This window comes from Ixodes scapularis, unplaced genomic scaffold (assembly GCF_016920785.2).
Source record: "Ixodes scapularis isolate PalLabHiFi unplaced genomic scaffold, ASM1692078v2 PGA_scaffold4__175_contigs__length_147842914, whole genome shotgun sequence".
NCBI classification, from domain to species: domain Eukaryota; kingdom Metazoa; phylum Arthropoda; class Arachnida; order Ixodida; family Ixodidae; genus Ixodes; species Ixodes scapularis.
Genome location: NW_024609879.1, coordinates 39,041,406 through 39,063,490, shown reverse-complemented (window position 1 = coordinate 39,063,490; position 22,085 = coordinate 39,041,406). Strand labels below are relative to the sequence as shown.

The following is a 22,085-nucleotide window of genomic DNA, read 5'->3' as shown; positions in this document are numbered from 1 at the left end:
CCCAATCCCAATCCCAACATTATCCCTCTCCTGAAGCCGGGTAAGGATCCATCTCTGCCCTCTAGTTACCGACCGATCGCTTTAACCAGCTGCCTTGGGAAAACACATGAAAGATTGATTAACAGGCGGCTGGTGTACATTCTAGAAAAGGAAAGCATTCTGGATAACAATCAGTGCGGGTTCCGCCGAGGACGATCCACCTTGGATCATTTGGTGCGCCTAGAAACGGCCATACGTGAAGCATTCGTGAATAGGCAGAACTGTGTATCAGTCTTTTTTGTCTTGGAAAAGGCCTATGATACAGCATGGCGATATGGCATCCTCCAAGACCTTTATGGCTACGGAATTCGTGGGCGTATGCTGCAGTGCTTAAAAGATTTTTTGACTGACAGGACGTTTCAGGTCAGATTAGGAACTGTTTTGTCAGATCCTTTCGTTCAAGAAAATGGGGTTCCCCAGGGAGGTATCCTGAGTGTTACACTCTTTGTAATCAAAATGAATTCTCTCGCTCAGGTTTTGCCACCGTCCATTACATACTCACTTTATGTTGACGATATCCAAATCTCAGCATCATCGTGCAATCTCTCGAGCTGCGAGCGCCAGCTACAGCTTGCCATAAATAAGCTTGCTAAGCGGGCGGATGAAAATGGTTTTAAGTTTTCTCCCGGGAAAAGTGTTTGTGTCCCATTTTCTTTACGCCTTGGTTTATCACTGGATCCATCCCTAAAACTGCAAAGAACCTGCATCCCTGTCAGGAAAGAGCACAAGTTCTTAGGTGTTACCTTTGACAAAAAGCTCAATTATATTGCTCACCTCAAGTCACTCAAAGAAAAATGCCTCAAAACTGTGAATATTCTGAAAGTCTTATCCCATAAAACTTGGGGATCTGACAGAAAATGCCTTCTACAGCCGTACAACGCTCTTGTTCGATCCCGTCTCGACTATGGGGCTCCAGTTTACGGTTCTGCACGACCGTCCGCGCTCAAGATGTTGGATCACCTTGGACTGCGACTCGCAACAGGTGCTTTTCGGACGTCGCCCGTCCTCAGCCTGTATGCTGAATCAAATGAGATGTCACTCGAGAAAAGCGCCATCATCTAAGCTTAACTTATTACTACAAGGTGCTTGCTAACCGTAATCATCCAACCTTCCACTCCCTACAAAAATCTAGATTTTGCCGCCTTTTTGAGAATAGGCCAAGCATTGTGAGGCCCTTGAGTTTCCGAGTAGAGCAGTTATGTTCCTCACTTGATCTGTGTTTGAACGAGGTTAATCTTTTGCAGAATGTAGACTGTGTTTCCCCCTGGGACATAGTGCCAGTTGCTTGTGACTGGTCTCTCGCAAGGTTTAATAAACATAGCGTCTCTGCCCTTATCATGCAACAGGAATTTTCTGAGGTTGAGAAGAAGTACGAAGGTTACACCCAGTTTTACACCGATGGCGCCAAGACGTCGTCATATGTTGGCAGTGCCGTGCATTCTGATTGTTTTATTAAAGTGAAACGCCTAAATGCTTTCTCTAGCATTTTTACAGCCGAAGTTTATGCAATATCTATGGCCATAGATTATATTCTCCGGGTTAAAATAAAACAGGCTGTCCTATTTGTAGACTCTCGGAGTGCGGTTACCGCAATATGCTCCTTTAGAGTTACTAAGAATGCGCTGGTGCAGCAACTTCAAAATAAGCTTAATAAAGCGGTACATGGAGGCCTTGATATAAAATTTTGTTGGGTGCCGAGTCATATGGGAATAAAAGGTAATGAAGAAGCAGACAGACTCGCTACATCCTCAGGTAATCTTCCCCCGTCTCACTCCTGTTTGCCACACCAAGACATTAAACCTATAACAAAGTCATCCCTTCTTCGTTATTGGCAGTCTGAATGGAACATGGAGTGCAATAACAAACTTCATATTACAAAGCCGGTTCTTGGGCTCTGGGAGAGCTCTTCTCAAAGGAACCGATTTCATGAAGTACTATTGTGTCGTCTTCGAATCGGTCATTCTTACGTAACGCACAAATATCTTCTTAGTGGAGAGGACCCACCGGTGTGTCAACATTGTGGGGATACGCTTACCATCATGCATATCTTGTGGCTGTGTTCAACTTTGGACAAGGAACGTCGTATTCACTTTCCTGAATTGTTTCACTTCCAAATCCCATTCCATCCTGCTCTTTTGCTGGGAGAATACCCCCTTATCCCATTTGACCGTGTGTTGTCTTTTATCACAAGCGCAGGTTTTATTAATAACATCTAACCCTACATCGGTAATTATTATTCTGTAGCTCGTTAACAACAGCTGGTTTCTTAAATTTTGTTTGGCGCAGTATGGCCTCCGTAGCTGTTGCGCCATAAAACCCCCAAACATCATCATCCGACCAGGATGATTCAGTCAGTCGCCTCTTCTACCCTCTTCTTCCTTCTTTCACTTTTCCTTCCACCTCTTTCTCTTTTCTTCTGCACTCTCTTCCTTCCTTTTTCACCTTCTTAGGCGGCAAGGGCTAACCTTGGGTGGCGACAGATAACTTTCTTGAATCACACTTGGTTATAGTTACTGGGTAGCACTGGTAGAGTAGCATACCCAGCCAAGCTATACTTGCTATGGGGTGCTACCTACCCCCTTGTTGGCCTCGGTGGTGGGCGGTGCGCCACGGTTTCTGAAAACCTCCCCATCTTTATGGGTTCCAAGCAAAACCAACTTGATCGGCCTCCCAAAAGAGTCCGCACCGAAGTTTTCATCTCAGACAAGACTCCAGGTAACCAATCCAAGTACCCAAAGTTTTTGGTGATTCATTCCGAAGGTGAAAAGCAGTTATCAAAATTATCGCCCTTCCTCGTTGCGAAAGTACTCGAAAGTGTTGTGGGCAAAAGCTTCAAAGCTAAAAAAATGTCTACTGGCGACCTTCTGGTGGAAATTGAGACCAGCGAACAGAGTGCGGCCCTCCTTGCACTGAGTGCGGTATCTGACCATAAGGTGTCAGTCACGCCACATCGCACACTGAATACGATTCAGGGAGTTATCTCTGAGGATGACCTTTTAGAGTCAACTGACGACGAAATTGCTGAAGGTCTTTCTGACCAAGGGGTCGTGGCCGCAAGGCGTATCTGCATGCGACGAGACGGGCAGGAATTAAGAACAAAGCACATAGTTCTAACCTTTGAAGCCACCAAACTTCCTAAGCCGTCAAGGCTGGATACCTCCACTGTAGGGTTCGACCATATATCCCTAACCCCCGGAGATGTTTTCAGTGTCAGAAATATGGACATGGTTCCCAGAATTGCCGTGGGAAAGCCACATGTGCAAAATGCAGCAAAACCGACCACAAGACGGATTCTTGCACAAACAGTGCACAGTGTGCAAACTGCAATGAGGCCCACCCAGCGTACTCCAGATCATGTAGGGTATGGAAAGATGAAAAAGAAGTTCTGACACTAAAAGTAAAAGAAAACTTAACATACCAAGAGGCACGTCGCCGTTTTGCTTTCTTGCGGAAGGGCGGCTATGCGCAGGTGGTGCAGCGGGGACATGCACCACTGAAGGTTGCAGTGGCTACCCAAACGTCCTTTTTGGACTACCGGAAGCCACAGCAGTCCCCCACGCCCAAGCTGAAAATTCAGCTGCCCGGGCGTGCAGTAACGGCTGGGGGTTCTACTGCCTCCTCCAGCCAGACCACCACCCCTCCCGCTCTCACGGGGCAGCAGTCTGTCCCAGTTAGTGGCGAGGGGGCACAGACGGCATCCCCCTCACAGGATGGGTCGGCAACGGCCAAGCCTGGCCGTAGCCCGCGATCCCCTTCAAGGGAGAGGGGCCCACGCCCTCAGGAGAGGAAATCCACATCCAAGGAGCGGCATGGTTCCTGTGCCACTCCAACACCCAAAGGACAGGAAGAGGAAGTCTCCGGCACTTCCCTGCCTGGCACCTCCACCGCCTCTTTGGCTGGAGGTGGTCGAGGCCGACGCCTGGCACCTCGTGGCCAGAGTCTTTCCACACCTTCCGGAAAGGTCTCACCACAGGAGTCGGAACCTATGGATGAGAATACCCAGGCCTCCTCTCATGCGTCTGACACAGAAGACATGGAGTGGCAGGCTCCCAAGGCCCGCGATGAAAGTAAAAAACAAATAATACCTCCAAAGTAACAATCTCTAACACATGACTGCAACATTTCTTCAATGGAATTGCAGGGGATTGCTTACTAATCTTGACGACGTTGACTATCTTCTGCAGGAACACAAACCTGCAGCCCTGTGTTTACAGGAAACACATTTAAATGCCACACATACCAACTTCCTCCGGAATTTTACTGTCTTCCGGAAGGACCGCCCAAATGCTACCATTTCATCTGGAGGAGTAGCGATAGTGGTTCCAAGGCTGGCTGCTTGTACGGCCATACCCTTACACACTCCTTTAGAAGCAGTGGCAGTGCGTGTTCTAGTACATATAGCCATTTCTGTTTGTTCACTATATTTATCACCCTCACAAGCTATAACCAGTGCAGAACTTCACTCTCTTTTAGATCAACTTCCAAAGCCCTTTCTTTTGATGGGGGATTTTAATGCCCACAATACCCTTTGGGGTGGGAATCGAACTGATGTTCGTGGGGAAATAATCGAATCAGTTTTAACTTCTCGAAGCCTTTGTCTTTTTAATACTGGTACGTCAACTTATTTTAGCACCTCATCCTTATCATCGACCTCCATCGACCTCTCCATTGGTAGTGCCTCGTTGCTGCCTGACTTCTCATGGAGTGTAGATCAGAATCCCTATGGCAGCGATCACTTTCCCATTGTTTTAAAAAGCACAGTCTCTTTTAAGTCATTACAAACTCGAACTCCACGTTGGAAGTTAGAAAAGGCTCACTGGGCCACTTTTAAAAAGGAGTCAGAGTTGCATCCAGATACATTAGTTAGCTTAGATGTCAATGAAGCCTGTGAAGTCCTGACTAATGTAATTGTCCAAGCAGCACAGCGCTCTATTCCAAAAACGACAGGACGCTTACCATCAAAACCAAAGCCTTGGTGGAATGAGGAGTGTAGCCTAGCTCGTAAGCGGCAAAACTGTGCATGGACAATAGTGCGCCGTTACCCAACAGTTGAAAATGTCATTAATTTTAAAAAGCTACGTGCTAAGGCCCGCTGTGTAAGGCGCCAATAAAAAAAAAACCACCTGGATGTCGTACACTTCCTCAGTCAACAGTTCCACAGGTGTAAAAGTCGTATGGGACAGGGTCCATAGAATTAGAGGGGTTACCGTGCATTTACTATCCCTCTCTTTACACTAGATGGTAGTCGTGTTCCCACACTAGAACAGCAGGCAAATATTCTTGGGGAACACTTCATGTCTGTCTTGGGATCTGAGCATTATTCAGACACATTTCTAAAATACAAGGCTGCCAAAGAGAAAGTACCAATAAAATGTACCGGTGGTTCTAACGAGGCTTATAATCAACCATTTACCCTTGTGGAACTAATGATTGCCCTTGACAAGGGAAGGAACTCGTCCCCAGGGCGAGACCTTATTCATTACAGTATGCTTCAGCATTTACATCCTGCAACATTAGATACCATCCTGTTGTTTTTTAACTCTATATGGAGCAGTGGAGCTTATCCCATTCTCTGGAAAAGGGCAATTGTGATTCCTTTGCTAAAGTCTGGAAAGGATCCATCATTACCCTCCAGCTACAGACCAATCGCACTAACCAGTTCTCTGGGAAAAACGTTTGAACGAATGGTGACCTCCAGATTGGTGTATTTTTTAGAACAGGAAAACTTCTTCGACAAATTTCAATGTGGGTATCGGACAGGGCGATCAACTGTTGATCACCTTGTTCGCCTAGAAAAAACAGTCAGGGATGCCTTTGTTAACAGACAACATTGTTTATCGGTGTTTTTCGATATTGAGAAGGCATATGATACCACATGGCGCTACGGAATTTTAAGTGATTTAGTTTCAGCTGGAATTGGTGGGAAAATGCTAGCTCTTATCAAAAGCTTCCTCGATGAGCGCTCGTTCCAAGTGAGGTTGGGCACGACATTTTCTGAAACGTTTGTCCAAGAGAATGGTGTTCCCCAAGGGTCAGTGCTGAGTGTTATTCTGTTTCTGATCAAAATGAACTCTCTTAGACAGGTTCTTCCCCGAGCTCTCTCCTATGCACTTTATGTTGATGATGTGCAAATTTCCTGCTCTTCGTGTAATTCAGCTATTTGTGAACTTTAAGTTCAACTAGGTATTAATGGAATGACACGTTGGGCAGATGAGAATGGTTTCCGTTTCTCAGCAGAGAAAACAGTCTGTGTTCTGTTTTCTCTTCGAAGGGGTATCATTACAGAACCCACTCTAACTTTGGGAGGTCAGACCTTAAACATACGTCCTGAGCATAAATTTTTAGCGGTTATTTTTGATAAGAAACTTAGCTTCCGTAGTCACATCTTGCAACTAAAAAAGAAATGCCTGCTAGCATTGAATATTTTAAAAGTTCTTTCTCACAAGTCCTGGGGTAGTGACAGAAGGTGCCTGCTGCGTTTGTATCAGTGCCTTGTTCGATCGAAATTAGATTATGGTTGCATGGTGTACGGCTCGGCGCGGCTTTCTCTTCTTCAGGTCTTGGATCCTGTCCACCACCTGGGACTACGACTTGCAACGGGGGCTTTCCGGACCTCTCCAGTCCCCAGTCTCTACGCTGAATCTAATGAATGCTCTCTTGGAAAAAGACGTCTGCTCTTGGGCCTTCGATATCACTTAAGAGTTCGCTCCATGCCTCGACATCCTGCACTCGAAGTGTTTTTGGACACGCGGTATGAAAGAACGTACCAGAACAAACCCTCTGTTGTACCTCCCTTTCCTCTGCGCCTTAAATCTGAGGCCAAGAATTTTGCAATAGACTTATCGAGTCCGGTAGCAGCGTTGCCCAGCCCAGTTGCACCCTGGAACATCACATCTATTCCGATTAATTTTTCTCTTTCCAAGTATGACAAGAAGAATGTAGCAGCAGAAGATCTCAGGCGAGAGTTCTTACAAATCTTCGAAAACTACAAAAACTTTGTACAGTTCTACACGGATGGAACGAAGGGGAGCAGCAGTGTTGGATCTGCTGTAGTCGGGCCGTCATGCAATATTGTAACGCGGCTCAGCAACCAAGCCACCATCTTTTCTGCAGAGTTATATGCCCTACTGGTAGCTCTAGATACCATCATCAAAAGGAATATCAAGGCAGCCGTAATTTTCTCAGATTCTCTCAGTGCAATCCGTGCACTTGCATCCCTAGATCGATCAAAAGATGCTTTTATTCTGCAAATACGTAACAAGATTGTAGCTGCCACAAACTCCAACATCACCATTAATTTCTGTTGGGTCCCGAGCCACGTCGGTATAGGCGGAAATGAGGAGGCCGATAAGGCTGCTAGAACATGTCAGAACATGGACACAGAGGTTACCTCCATCCCATACCAGGATTACAGGTCCTCATTGAAAACGTTGATTAAAAGGAATGGCAGGAGGAATGGGACACTGAAGTCCATAATAAACTCCATTGCGTGAAACCTGTTCTTTCCGAGTGGGCCAGTTGCCGACATAACGAGCGTTTTTATGAAGTTCTCTGTCGCCTCAGAATTGGTCACACTCAACTCACACATGGCTTCCTTCTGCGAGCAGAGGATGCTCCAATGTGTGAAGAATGTGGTGAAACACTCTCCGTCTTGCACATTCTCATTCAATGTCCGAAATATCATGAAGAGCGTCGCACCTACTTTTCACGGTTTTTTAGAGAACAGATCCCATTCCACCCAGCCCTTTTGCTGGGAGAGGAACCTCTTGTTCCTCATAACCAAGTCTTTAACTTCCTAAACAGCATTGGCCTATTACAGCACATCTAAGTGGATTTTTTTTGTATTGTTCACATTTTATGAAAGATTTTAAACTCTCATATGCGTCACCTTTAAATAGCACCGCAGTTTTTTCTTCTACCATTGTTCTGGCGCACTATGGCGTTAGCAGCCGCTGCGCCATTAAAACCCAAAATCAATCAAATCAATCAACACTGACATCACTGACGACACCACTGTTTTTCCTCTGAGAGTTGCTTAGTTGCTCTTGCAGGCTACATTCATAAGCACTGCTTTTTGCTGCTTGCTGCATCTCTTTTTGCCTTTTCTTGCCCTAAAAAGGGAAACAATCTGACAACCCATTGAAGGCAATGACACACCCAAACACAAGATAAAATTATGAAATGATTAACTTTGACTACCCGGATATTCCGATGTACAACCAAAATCTATAACCTGACACTTTTCAGGAATAAGGAATGTATATGAGGCCCAAGACGGCATGCATTTATATAGGGTCTTGTTGATAGCAAACAACCACTGTAGAGCGAGCTGAAAGTATTGGTACCTGCATGCTGCCAACTCAAGTTTTCTTCAAAGGTTTCTTTTAATTGTCTAGTTTACATTATAAAATTTAATGCTCAGAATACATTTTTCTGGGAAACTTAAATTTCAGTTTAGTATTGCTTTATAAGCACCATACCTGCTTCAATGATACCCTGTCAGATGAAGCTGCAGTATTGTCCTCAGCCTCATAATCAGATGGGTGGACCACTGCCTTTCGGAGCCTTTTTGATGTCCGCTTCTTTTCAAGATCCTCTCTGGTGTCTGTTACAGCAAATAATTGGAACAAAAAAATTATTTTTCATCCTGGGAAATGTGTTGGCACCAGAGCTCTAATGAGGTAGTTGCAATACATAGCACAGATGCAAAATGCATATAGGTATAGGCACAAATCAATGCTATGTGCCCATAACTCTGCCAATGCTTGAAAATGGTCTATAGCGAGCTCAATGGACCCTTTTCAAGAGCCTATCAGCAACATTGACAGTCGCCATTGCTTGTACACGAAGCATGTAGCTGGATCCGAGTTCTCTTCGAACGCTGACGTAGCACTTGTTTCCAGTACGAGCTGAGCTGAGTTCACGCCGAACGCTAATACAGCCCTTGTGTGCAATACTTGCTCAGAGTATGTGATAAAGCAAAGCAATGGCGGAAAGGCGATGGCACCAACTTTTGAAAAAGATCGTTGGATACATAAATATTCAACTTTAGTTGCGTATGGTGCCGCTTCTATTGATCCACTACATAATGCAAGACAGCTCTTCTAGTGTGAACATATATATCCGATAGCATAAGAGGACAGGACAGGAGAAGCACTACTCACAACTGCTACTTTACAGAGAAAGACTAGAAAGAAGCGTAGAATGTGATGATTGGAAATTATGTGAAAAAAAAAGTTGAATGTTGTACATGTATTCAATTATGAACATTTTAAAGTCGAAAAATAACCCAAAACGCTCGACATTAGTCACCCAGCCTGAGCCTTGATAGTTTTTGCCTAATAACCTCTCTGGTCATCCGATTCTGGAAACGCTCTCGTGTGTTTCTGTACATGCGGCACCGCCTGGCAACGGGCTAGGGAAGGTTGCGCATGCACAGTAAGGTCAGAGATACGAGGATTCATGTCCAACAATGGTATGCTTTGACGTATCTTTGGACCATCGCTTGACGTGAGAGTGCTTGATTTGGCAAGCCGCGACGCTAGGGGTCCCATTCATGCTGCCGTTATCTAATGTCTTGGCTGCGTGGTGCGTGTGCAAGCAGAGTTGGTTGCTCCGGCAACGCTGAGAAGGCGCTTTGTACGGTGCCGAGGAGCCTTTTCTCTTGGAGCTCGATGTGCAAGCTCTTTGGCTCATGCGCCAAACCAAAGCGCTTGCAAACCAAGCGATGTTCAAGACGTATCATAGTTGAACGCAAACCCTCGTATCTATGACTTTACTGCACATGCAAAACCTTCCCTAGCCTGTCGCCAGGCTGCGCAGCATGCACAGAAAGCCACGCACTTCGTTCATAAAAGCACGATTACAAAATACAAAATTTGCAAAGGTGCGTTTGAAATAAGAATGATTCATATATAGCACTGAGGAATTTTCTATTCATTCAGACGTGCAGATACAATTAGCACAAACAACTGATTTGCTGCTCTCTGACACAGCAGAGTAATAGAATGTGCTCTTTAACACGCAGTAAAGTGTTGTGCTTGTCATTACTGTGTTTAAACAAACTGCAAAAACAAAAGTGGATATATTGCGGCGGCCGGCACAGTAGCTCAATAAACAAACTGCCGGTAGTGCCACAGCTTCCATAGGCTAGCTTCAAGTGGGATCCATGCGGTAGCCGTGGTCTCCCACCGTGGATTTGATTGCATGTGGTCGCAGTTGCACATGTTTTCTGATGCCCGCACCGCCTACAATTTTATTTTCAAACATACTATGCTGGCTCTCGGCAAAACATCTGTGCGAGTGCTCGCAATATTAATATGACTGCAAGTAATTAATATGAGGTGAAATGATACTCACATGCCAGCAGCAATATTTGTGCTGAATAGATGCCAGAGTTCTCACACTTTTCTTTGTCCTCCCAGTACGTGCTGTACACGCCATTCTTGTCGCTGTCGTTTTCGTCCGTCGGATTAAAGTCCTTTATGGACTTTGCAGGGACAACATAGGGTGTCTCATCAAATTCATCCCCGCAGGGGGCACCTGTGAAAGCAGGTGTTTGGAGAGTGGCGTCTCCACGGACCCCGAGCCATGCGGGTTCGCCCGCCCACGTCTGGCTGTGCGTGGCTTTCCCGTGTCTGGGGAAAAGGGCATCCTGGTGGTTGAGCCGAGCCCGGGGTAGGTTTGGACCCTTCCGGGCCCCCCGGGCGAGGCAATACACCACTTCGGCCCCTGCTTCTCATAGACGGGAGTCCTGGTAAGGCCCGGCCAGGATGATTCAGTCTAGTCGCCACTCCTTCTACTATCCCCTCCCTTCTTTCACCTTTGTCTTCTCCTTCTTTTCACTCTTCTCATTTCTCTTCTTTCCTTTCAACTCCTTTGGCGGCAAGGGCTAACCTTGGGTGGCAATAGATTCTCTTGTCTTGAACCACACTTGGTTATAGAGACTGGGCAGCACTAATATAGTAACGTCTTCAGCCAAGCCCTTCTTGTTATGGAGCGTTACCTATTCCCTTGTTGGGCTCGGTGGTGGGCGGTGCACCACAGTTTCCGAAAACCCTCCCCCTTCATATGGGTTCCAAGCTTAAACGTTCTGATCGGGCCCCCAAAAGGGTCCGCACCGATGCATATCTACCACCTTTGGACAAGAACAACACTGACTACGTCACTAAGTTTTTCATTATACATTCCGAAGTTGAGACGAAACCGATGTCAAAACTCTCCCCTTTCCTTGTGGCTAAGGTCTTAAAAGACTTGGTAGGGGAAAAGTTTAATGCAAAAAAGACTTTTTCTGGAGACCTTTTGGTAGAAGTATTTGAGAAACATCAGGCAGCAGCGTTGCTCTGCCTCAACCATATCCTTGACACGAAAGTAAGCGTCTCTGCACACCGTACGCTCAACACCATTCGTGGTGTTATATCTGAGGACGACCTGATGGAGAGTCAGGAGGAAGAGATTCTTGAAGGCATGCGCAGCCAGGGTATTGTTGCTGTAAAGCGCATCACCATCCGTAGGGATGACAAAGAACTTCCTACGCGACATTTGGTCCTTACCTTTGAGCTCAACAGCCTGCCTTCTTCCGTGAAAGCGGGGTACTTGAATTGTAGGGTCCGGCCTTACATACCTAACCCTGTCCGTTGTTTCCGTGGTCAGCGTTTTGGGCACGGCTCGCGGTCATGCCGTGGCCGTGAGACATGTGCCAGGTGTGGTAGCTCCGAGCACAGCGCTGACGACTGTCATGAAGACATGAAATGTGTAAATTGTAAAGGCAAGCACCCTGCGCATGTGAACATTTCAAAAGAGAAAAGGAAATTCTGACGCTCAAGGTGAAGGAAAACATCTCTTATCCCGAAGCAAAACGTCGCCTCTTGGGTTTTCAGAGAGGCTCTTCTGCCGAGGTGCTGCGCCGGGGACCTGCACCACCTATGGCGTCTGTGGGAACGGAAGTGTCCTGTGGGGACCTTGCTCAACCACTTAAGTCCTCTGGTCCCAAACTAAAGGTGCAACTCCCAGGGCGCGCTATCTCAGCTGCCCGGGCAGGTGCCCTCCCCAGCCGTGCGAAAGGTTCGGATTTATTATCCGAGCAGACGGAGACCACCCCGTCGCAGAAGAAAGGCACCTCTGGAGCAGTGCACACTGCTCTACCTCGAGATGACAGGGTGGATGCCGGTCTGTCGGGATCCACCCGAGCACAGGGGTCTGCGTTCCCTGCACAGGGTTCCGCACCCCCTGCTTCTCTGTTCCAGCCACCACGAGGTCGGGGACTTGATCCCTCTGCCCCTGGTGGATCTCGGAAACCGGGGGAGCCGTCGAGGTTACAGGCCTCCAAGGAGGAGCCCCTTTTAGCTCCAGCTGAGCCAATGGACGAGAGTGGGTCAAGGTCCGACGAGGACAGACCCCACTCGAGCTCCGAATCTCTACTTCCGGCCTCCGGTGGCACCACGGGCAGGCCGAATGACACCTCCAAAAAGAAAAATGCTCCGCGTGTAAAGATAGATTTTAAGTCTTAAAAAATTTGCTTACTCTTGACAGTTATTTTTAATTTTATTTTTTATTATATAAACGTTACAATGGTCCACAATTTTAGCATGATGCAGTGGAATTGTCGCGGCCCTTTTCGTAACATTGATGACATACATTTTTTTCTTGATGAGCTCCGTCCTGTTGCCTTGTGCCTACAGGAGACTTACCTGAGTGACACCCACACAAAAGTGCTACATCGTCATCAGGTTTTCCGAAAGGACCGCATTTCATCAAACCCTTCGGGTGGTGTAGCAGTGGTAGTGCAGAGTGGAGTTGCCTGTGCTCCAGTCCCTCTACAGACTCCACTTGAGGCAGTTGCAGTTCGAATTCTTCTTGACCGCCTGATTACCCTTGTATCGCTCTACTTGCCACCCAACACTCCGCTGCATTTGCAAGAACTTCAGGGACTCGTCGGCCAGCTGCCCGAGCCTTTTTTAATTCTTGGCGATTTTAATTCCCACCACCCCCTGTGGGGTAGTCATCGACAGGACTCTCGTGGTGGAGTCATTGAGCGACTTTTATTATCATCCGGGTTATGTCTTTTGAACCAAAAAGAAGCAACATTTTTTAGTGCCGCCCATAACACTTTTACAGCTATTGATTTGTCCTTATCGTCACCATCGTTACTTCCATGTTTTTCATGGCAAGTTTTAAACAATCCTTTGGGCAGCGATCATTTTCCAATTGTTTTAGAAAGCGTTAAACCGATTCCATCGATTCCGACTCGCCTTCCGAGGTGGAAGTTGGAGAATGCCGACGGGTCTATTTTTGAATTAGAGGCTGTGATTGATCCATCTTTGCTTCGTACTATGAGCCCCGACAATGCGACAGTTTATTCACTGAATGTATAATTGGTGCGGCTTCGAATTCTATTCCTCAAACATCTGGACATCTTCCTAAGAGGTGCAAACCTTGGTGGACTAAGGAGTGCACAACCACTCGCAAGGACCAGAATAAAGCCTGGGGAGTTTTTCGTCGGTACCCTATTAATCAAAACCTAATTGCATTCAAGAAAAGTAGGGCTAAGGCGAATCGGACACGAAAACAGGCTAAAAGGGTCTCATGGACCAAATATGCCTCTTCTATAAATAGCCTTGTTCCAGCGAAGGAAGTGTGGGACCGCCTGCGAAAAGTCCGAGGCGACTATCAACCTTTCCGAATCCCTCTTTTTCCCTTGCCTGCCGTATCTCTCAAAGATCAGGCCAAAGTTCTTGGTATGCACTTCCAACATATATCTATTTCTTCCAACTTTAGTGTAAAGTTTAAGAAGTTTCAGTCTACTGTTGAAAAGCAATCGATCTCGATGTCAGGATATGACCGGGCAGCTTATGTGCGAACTGGAAGTGGCGCTGGGTGTAAAAAAGCAGTCTGCACCAGGTCCAGACAGGATTCATTACGAAATGCTGAGGCACTTGTCCCCAGCATCATTAAGTTATTTGATTATGTTTTTTAATCATCTATGGAGAGTAGCTGCTTTCCCTCGATGCTGGAAAAGCGCCCACATTATTCCTCTTCTGAAGCCTGGTAAAGGCCCCTCTCTTCCAGCGAGTTACCGTCCCATTGCGCTCACTAGTTGATTTGGGAAGACTTATGAAAGGCTCATCAACCGGCGTCTGGTCTATTTTCTGGAGGAAGAAAATATTTTGGACATTAATCAGTGTGGATTTCGGGAGGGACGATCAACCACATACCATTTGGTTCGTTTGGAGACTTTTATCCGTGAGGCATTTGTACATCGGCAGCATTGTGTCTCGGTATTCTTCGATCTGCAAAAGGCCTATGATACCACATGGAGGTATGGAATTCTTCGGGATCTGCGCAACTATGGGGTACGAGGCCGCATGCTCCAGTGTATACAGAATTTTTTAAGCGACCGGACTTTTCAGGTCCGCTTGGGTTCTACACTGTCCGATGTGTTCCCCCAGGAAAATGGAGTCCCTCAGGGAGGAGTTTTAAGTGTTACTCTGTTTGCTGTAAAAATTAACAGTCTTGCAAGTGTCATACCACCGTCTGTGTTTTACTTATTGTATGTGGAAGATGTGCAGATCTCCGTTTCTTCTTGCAACCTCTCCAGCTGTGAACGACAACTACAACTTACAGTCAATAGGATGAGCAAATGGGCAGATGAAAACGGTTTCACTTTTTCTCCCGAAAAAACTGTCTGCGTTCCCTTTTCGTTCCGCCGGGGATTGTCCCTTGATCCTTCTTTGCATTTAAACCACATTGACATACCTGTTCGCCAGGAACACAAATTTCTGGGCATAATTCTTGACAAGAAGCTCACTTTTGTACCTCATTTGAAGGAATTGAAGCGCAAATGCTTAAAATCATCAAACATTCTCAAGGTGTTGTCCCACAACTCGTGGGGGTCCGACAGGCGCTGCCTCCTGCGACTCTACAATTCCTTAGTTCGGTCTCGCCTGGACTATGGTGCAATTGTGTATGGATCTGCACGTCCATCTACACTAAAGATGCTGGATCCGGTTCATCACCTGGGGCTCCGACTGGCTACAGGTGCTTTTCGCACATCACCTGTGTTGAGTTTGTATGCAGAAACCTTTCAGATGTCTCTCGAGAAGCGTAGACAGTACCTTAGCCTTTCTTATGCTTGCAGGGTCTATTCTGACCCGCAACATCCATCTTACACTACCATCCGTACCTGTCGATTCTCTCAACTTTTTGAAAACAAGCCACGTATTGTGCGTCCTATTAACTTCCGCATTCAAAGCCTTTGTGCCTCCCTCCAGTTTCCACTGAATGATGCTGTCATACTAAAGCACAAAGAAAAAGTTTCTCCGTTGGACGAATTGCCGATTTTCTGCGACTGGTCGCTCACAAAGTATGATAAACGGGCTATTTTCCCTCAAGCCCTGCAGCAGGAGTTTCAGTCGTTGCAGGAGACATATAGAGATTATACTGAATTCTATACTGATGGGTCGAAATCTTCATCTTTTGTTGGTTGTGCCGTATATTCTGGTTCCTTTGAGAAAGCTTTGCGAATGGATGGTATGGCAAGCATTTTCTCTGCGGAGCTTTATGGTGTCTCTAGCCATTGAACATATCATGAGTAACAAAATATTAAAGGCTATCCTTTTTATTGATTCACAAAGCGTGATACAGGCTGTCTCTTCTAGACTTCCCACAAAGAACCTTCTTGTACTACATATACGGTTCAAAATAAACCGGGCTCTCAAACTCGGACACACCATAATATTCTGCTGGGTGCCCAGTCATGTCGGAATTCCAGGGAATGAGCAAGCAGATAAACTGGCTGCAGGTGCAAAGGACTCGGCAACATATCTTGGGTTACCCTATCAGGACCTTAGGCCCCTTTGGAAGAAATCACTTCTGAAGGCATGGCAGTCCGAGTGGGACGCGGAGTTTAACAATAAACTTCATGTCATTAAGTTCATCTTGGCTCAGTGGGAGAGCTCATTCCAAAAGGAACGTCGACTGGAGGTTCTATTATGCCGCCTGAGGATTGGCCATTCACGTCTGACTCATCTACATCTTCTTTGTGGCGAAGACGAAAAGCTCTGTGCTCATTGTGGAGAAGTACTGACAGTTTTGCACATTCTATGGCATTGTAAATTTCATCACCAACATCGCCGACAAAGTTTTGCTGAACTTTTTAAAGATCACCTTCCATTTCATCCTATGTTTTTGCTTGGTGATCATCCTTTAGTGCCCTTTAACCGTGTTTTTGACTATCTTAAAAAGATCGGATATATACATCAGCTGTAACTTTTACCATGAAAACTTTAATATCTCTTTCCTAGTATAGCCGTCTTAAGTAATTTTGTCTGGCGCAATATAGCCAAAGTCGCTCTTGCGCCATTAAACCCCAATCATCATCATCATCATCATCAAATTCATTGAAGAAACGAATGAGTGCAAACATAGTGTTTGAAAACAACAAGCTTAGAACAGCAGAGTACAAACGAGAAGCATCCAGCCCAGCCTAGCCCCCCGAGCCAGATTGGATTAGTTTGGATTGTAATTGTAATTGTAATTGTAATTGTAATTTATTTGCACAAGTATGATCTATATGCGACGACGTGCGAGGCTAGGCAGAAAGGTAAGAACCCTTACGCTTGTGCGCCTGTTAGCCGGTCGCCGCATACACCGTGGATAAGGGGAAAGGAAAAGGGATTGTGCCGTAGATTAATTTAATCTACAACTACTGAAAAACGTCGCGTAGTTTGCGTTGTTTTATTGACATATGGTTCATAAACTTAATCTTCAATAAAATGTTTCACTTTAAACTAAACCTCAAAATATAAGACCAACTTATTTGCTTTGAAAACAATAGTGACATTAGTAGCCAACGCGAGCCAATCCATAAGTTGTTAGGGTTAGCTATCCCTGGCTATCCCAAAACATCGTGAGCGCCGGTGGTGGTGGTGTGAAAGTGCTGGTTCTGCTTCGTGTGCCTATGTAAGCAAACTATGAACCCAAGTAACTACAAATCGCGAAAGCGCTACCTGGAACCAGACGCTTGGCGCGAACATCTGCCACGAGCAACGGTACACGATCTGAAACAAAGAGCACTCGCGGCTTCACCGTCTACTTCTCCCCAAGCTAGCTGCTCTACAGCTGCAGCGTTCAGTTCAGCCATTACAGCTAATGATGTGTCAAATGACTACAGTGAAGACGAACTGGACGGTAATCCAGTTGCACCAGACAACAGAGTGGTAGGCGACAATAGCGAAGATGAGTTCGATGAACCTCTAGCTGCAGCAGACAATGGAGTGTCAGACAACAGTCTCGACGAGCTCGATGAAAATCTTAATAATGGTCCTGTTCCCGCAACCGAAGAAGACGTGCCCCCCTCTGCTGCAGAATCTCCACCTCCATTTGATGGAAATAGTTCCCCTTTCCGCTTGGAGTTCACGACTCTTCTTGGGAATGGGAGCTCAATGTCAGTCGGGGATGCTCTTGTTCTTCTTATGGACATCTCCACAAAGCACTGTTTCTCATGGGCAGCGATAGAAGACGTCTTGAAATTCAGTAACGTTCTGCTGGGAAGAGACGCCCTTCCAGAAAGCAAGTATCTATTTCGCATGTTTGCTGGAGCGACGCCTGTAGTCATGCATTTTCACTTTTATTGCCCTACCTGCGAGCATCCACTAGTGAAGACGACAGGAAAGGTAGCAGAGCGCAACAACGTGTCAACAACATGTGCAGTCTGCGGAAAGAAGTACAGCGGCAAAGACCTTGTATCACAAGGCAACTTCTTTGTTAGCTTGCCCCTTGAAAAGCAGTTTGCTTCCATCCTTGCAATTGATGGTGTGAGAAACCAGCTGCTTCAGTCACTGGAGCACAGAACAGAGCCACAGAATAGAATGTCGGACATCACAGATGGTGCCTTCTACAAGGACCAGCGGCAAAGGCTTCATTGTAAAGACCAAGATCTCACGCTGACCATGAGTGCTGACGGGTGCCCCGTATTCAAGTCATCCACTTACTGTATTTGGCCTGTGCATGTTGTGCTCAATGAACTGCCTCCATATCTTCGCTGGAGCAACATGATGACGTCCCTTCTCTGGTATGGCTCGAAACATCCAAATATGACTCTGCTGCTTCAGGCTTTTGCTGAACAAATGAAAAGGCTCTCAGCAGATGAAATTACATGGAACGCAGGCGGTCGGGAGCTCCATTCAAAGGTAAACCTTAGCTACATTGTTTTGTATGAGTGATCTTTACTACCAACAGCTTTTACATTTTTTTTTTATTTTCGAAAACATGTTTTGTAGACGCATGTATGATTCTTGCTCTTGTAACTGCTGTAGCTGGGATGTTTCCCTCCTTGCCATCATGTGGCTTGTTTAGCAGTAGGTACTGTAAACGACCATTTCCGCAAGCTCAATGTTTTGCGAAACTCCCAAAGTGCTGATTGCAGGAATATTTTTCAGGCACAAATTTTCGCGTTTCGGAGCATTCACTACCATGTTGTGGTAGTAAATGCTACGAATTCACTACCACGACATGAATTACTGTAAACGACTTATATTCGCGGACTTAATATTTCGCGGTTTAGGTCAAAGCTGAAGTTTTGCAATAATTCGCGGATTCTAATTTTCGCGACTCGGTGGATCTTAATATACATTCCAACGTGTTTGCGTGTTACCGGAACTGTTTGCGGGGCCTATTTTTCGCGAATTGTAGGCGATTCACGAAATTCACAAAAATTAGGTTTTCACGAAAATTAAGTCGTGTGCAGTATTTGAAGGACCAATTGTTTGTGAATATTTTTGAAGCGCTAAATAAGCGTTTCGAAACTAAAGGGGCGGTAAGATATTAACGTTGATAGAATTTGCAGGGTGTATTTTTTATTGTTTACTTGGCCCAAATTAGAGAAAACATGCCAACTTGAAGTACTCCTATTCTGCTGCATAATTGCAAAGAAAAAGTGCATTATCTCCCGACCTGGGGCCACATGTGGCAGTCACAGAATCGGCGGCGTGACATCATTCAATGTGGGCTTTTGTAAGTGAGCGAGTTAAGCAATTTTGTACTTATAAGGTTAAGTTTTAAAAATATTGTCGTTTAGGCGTGGGCAAATAAATGTCTCAAAAGCCTAACATTTGTGACTAAAGTTCATTAAATATATGTGGTGCCATATACCGAAGTAAACGAAACCATTCCCTCTTCGCCCTCAAAGTCAGTGGCCACCTGAATTTGTTCAGACAGAACCCGACCGGAAACCGGGTGCCACTCTGAATGGCGTTGCATGCAAGTGTCTCAAAGATGGTGTTCAGTGAATGTTGATTTGAGTGAAACGAGAAATTTCGATTTCTTTCATTTTTTTTAAATAACAACTAGGGCACGCATGGAAGAATGATTTTCGGTTCTTCATTATAAGGTGACTGGAATCAATTCCCGCAATTAATCATTTAAAGTCCAAAAATCGTTGCACAACCCCCGTTTAAGTCGTTTACAGTATATAGTACACAAGGTATTCTTCCAAAATTCAAGTGAAGGCTGGTACATTTTAAGTGTCACTACCTAGCCAAGGTTTATAGGACTCTATTATCTGTTTCTTTTTGTATTATCTATTTTTGGGACAGTCATTTAGTTGAATTCCTTAAGAAACCATAAAGGTCTCATCCTTGGTCTTTCAAACGTAGGTCTACTGCATCACAAGCGTTGCCGATGCCCCAGCCAGGGCTTCGATGCAAAACGTGCTCCAATATAATGGGTATTATGGCTGCGGCTGGTGCCTTCATCCTGGACTTTGTGTTGAAGGCTCTGTCAAGTATCCAATGACGGTCGGCATGGTGAACGACGACAGAGACCATCCCTCAATGCTGGAAGACATGAAAACTGCTGCCATGACGAAGCGGACTGATAGAGTGAAGGGACCGTCTCCACTTTTAAATGTTCCTGGATTTGACATTGTATGGAGCTTTAGACCTGATCTCATGCATTGTGTTCTCCTTGGAGTTGTGCGTCAGCTATGCGATCTATGGTTCAGTGATGTCGGAAAAGGGTACTACATTGGAGTTCCTACCACAGTAGCAGAGGTGGACTGTAGGCTTCTACTCCAGAAGGCACATCAGTGTTTTAACCGTCCACCACGGTCGGTAAGAGTACGCAAATACTGGAAAGCTGTCGAATGGGAGTCGTGGCTTATCTATTACTCCCTGCCATGTCTCGGAGGCATTCTGCCAAGGCAGTACCTCGAGCATTTTGCTCTTTTAGCATCTGCCCTGTATGATCTCTTGAAGAGTGTAGTCTCGAAACAGCATGTGGATCGAAACACAGAAAAAATAACAAGGTTTGTTGTGATGACGCAATACCTCTATGGCGAAGGCCAAATGACATCGAATGTACACACATTGCTTCACATACCTAAAAGTGTTCTTCTTCACGGGCCACTTTGGACACTCTCGTGCTTTGAGTTCGAGAGCAATATGGGACAGCTGCTCAAACTTGTTTCTTCAGCAAAAGGTGTCCCATACCAGATCCTGTCTCGCATTTTTCTTCGAAGTAGCTTTCGCCAACTACAGTGTATGGCTTCGGAGGAAGTGCAGGAACTTTGCTCTCAAATGCCTAAAAAAAGAGATGGTGCAGTGAAGCTTCTCGGGAAAGCTAAGGCAGCACCGCAGGATGTCTCAGACCTGCTGCAACGCAACCTGGGAGCTGTGCACAGTGTTGAGGAGTTCAGCCGTGTACGCATCTGTGGATGCACAATCCACAGTGAGCAGTACAAAAGCCCTCTGAAACGGGATTCAACAGCTGTTACAATTGGAGACGACTATACAAAAGTTGAGCGTGTACTATGTATTCGGAAGCCTGATGGGACACAAGCGGTGTATATCCTCTCGCATGTGTACGACATTGACAACTTTCCCAATGTTGACCACCTGAAGTTTGCACGAAAGACTGGCTCTAAGCAATTCCACCCGCTCACTGAAGCTGCACGCCCGTGCATGCATTTGGAAGTGTTAAACAGGGTTGTGTTCGCCCAGTTGTGTGACCGCCATGGCTGGTCTTAGACATCGAAGGTTGTGTACAGTCGCCGACCGATTATTTTGACTTCGCAGGGACCGAAAAATCGTTCGAATAATAGAGCAGTCCGACAAATCAGCAGATTGAAAAAAATTGCCTTTATTACTTCCAAGTGGCCTTAAAAAAAGCCATAAATAGTGCCTTGCTTCAGTTACGCCTCCGTTTGCGTTTGGCAACTTTCTGTTAGCTTGAGAATCGCTGCCTTCTTTTCTAGCGTTATGGTCGAGTACTTTCTGCGCTTTTTAACGACACATCGTGGCGGCAGAAGAACAGAAGGGGTCACGTCGTCCAAGCCAGCATTGTCATAACGAGAAGAGAGGCGCAAATCCACGAGCGCAAAATGGCGACTGTTGACTCAAAAGTGGGGCTACAGTGGCTTAAAGAGGGCAGTGTAACGAACGAAACCGGAGAAGCGGCACACCGTTGGAAGACGGCCGCGGGTGGCGCTGGCTCTTGCAGCACCGTCGTTCCGGCTATGGCTCCGGCTCGGCCGCTTAGCCAGCTTGGCTCCGGCCGATTCGCAGCTGTCGACTAAACTGTCGTCTGCTAGTTTCACATTTTTATTCGCCTTCAAACACAAATAATTTCCTTGGAAGTTCACTGGAAACAAATGATTGCTTTTGAGGTATTTATATTAGTTACAAAGCATGTTAGGGTGCCTCTATCTGCCAGCCGATGGAGGCACCCTAACGGAGCTGCAGGTCGAAGCGCCACCTGCGCCGTCTTCCAAGGAGTGGCCGTTCCCGATGCATGGTGGAGGCTACGCGGTAACCACACTACCCCCTTTAAGCCACTGTAGTGGGGCGGAGGCGCGAAGTGATAGAAAGAAACAAAGCAAAATTTTAATGATAATGATGATGACGTGCAGCTAAATGGAAAGAAAGGGCTAGCATAGCGTCACCTAGCGGTAGAACTCAGGAGTGCCCAAGTAGCGCTGCCAAACCAAGCCAATCTATTTGCAGCCAGCAGAGAATTCAAAATGGCCGCTTCTCGGTGGTGTTTCCCGCTCA

At 46.0% G+C, this 22,085-nt stretch overlaps 1 protein-coding gene across 1 annotated transcript in view; it reads left to right on the top strand.

The window, feature by feature from the left end:
• LOC120840637 overlaps nucleotides 1-21,062 on the top strand; it is a 45,528-nt gene extending 24,466 nt beyond the window's left edge. The window contains exons 3-4 of the mRNA XM_042293542.1: nucleotides 17,210-18,227; nucleotides 19,692-21,062. Coding sequence (XP_042149476.1) covers nucleotides 17,210-18,227; nucleotides 19,692-21,062 — 2,389 coding nt within the window. The remainder of the gene's footprint in view (nucleotides 1-17,209; nucleotides 18,228-19,691) is intronic.
• The last annotated feature ends 1,023 nt before the right edge of the window (nucleotides 21,063-22,085 follow it).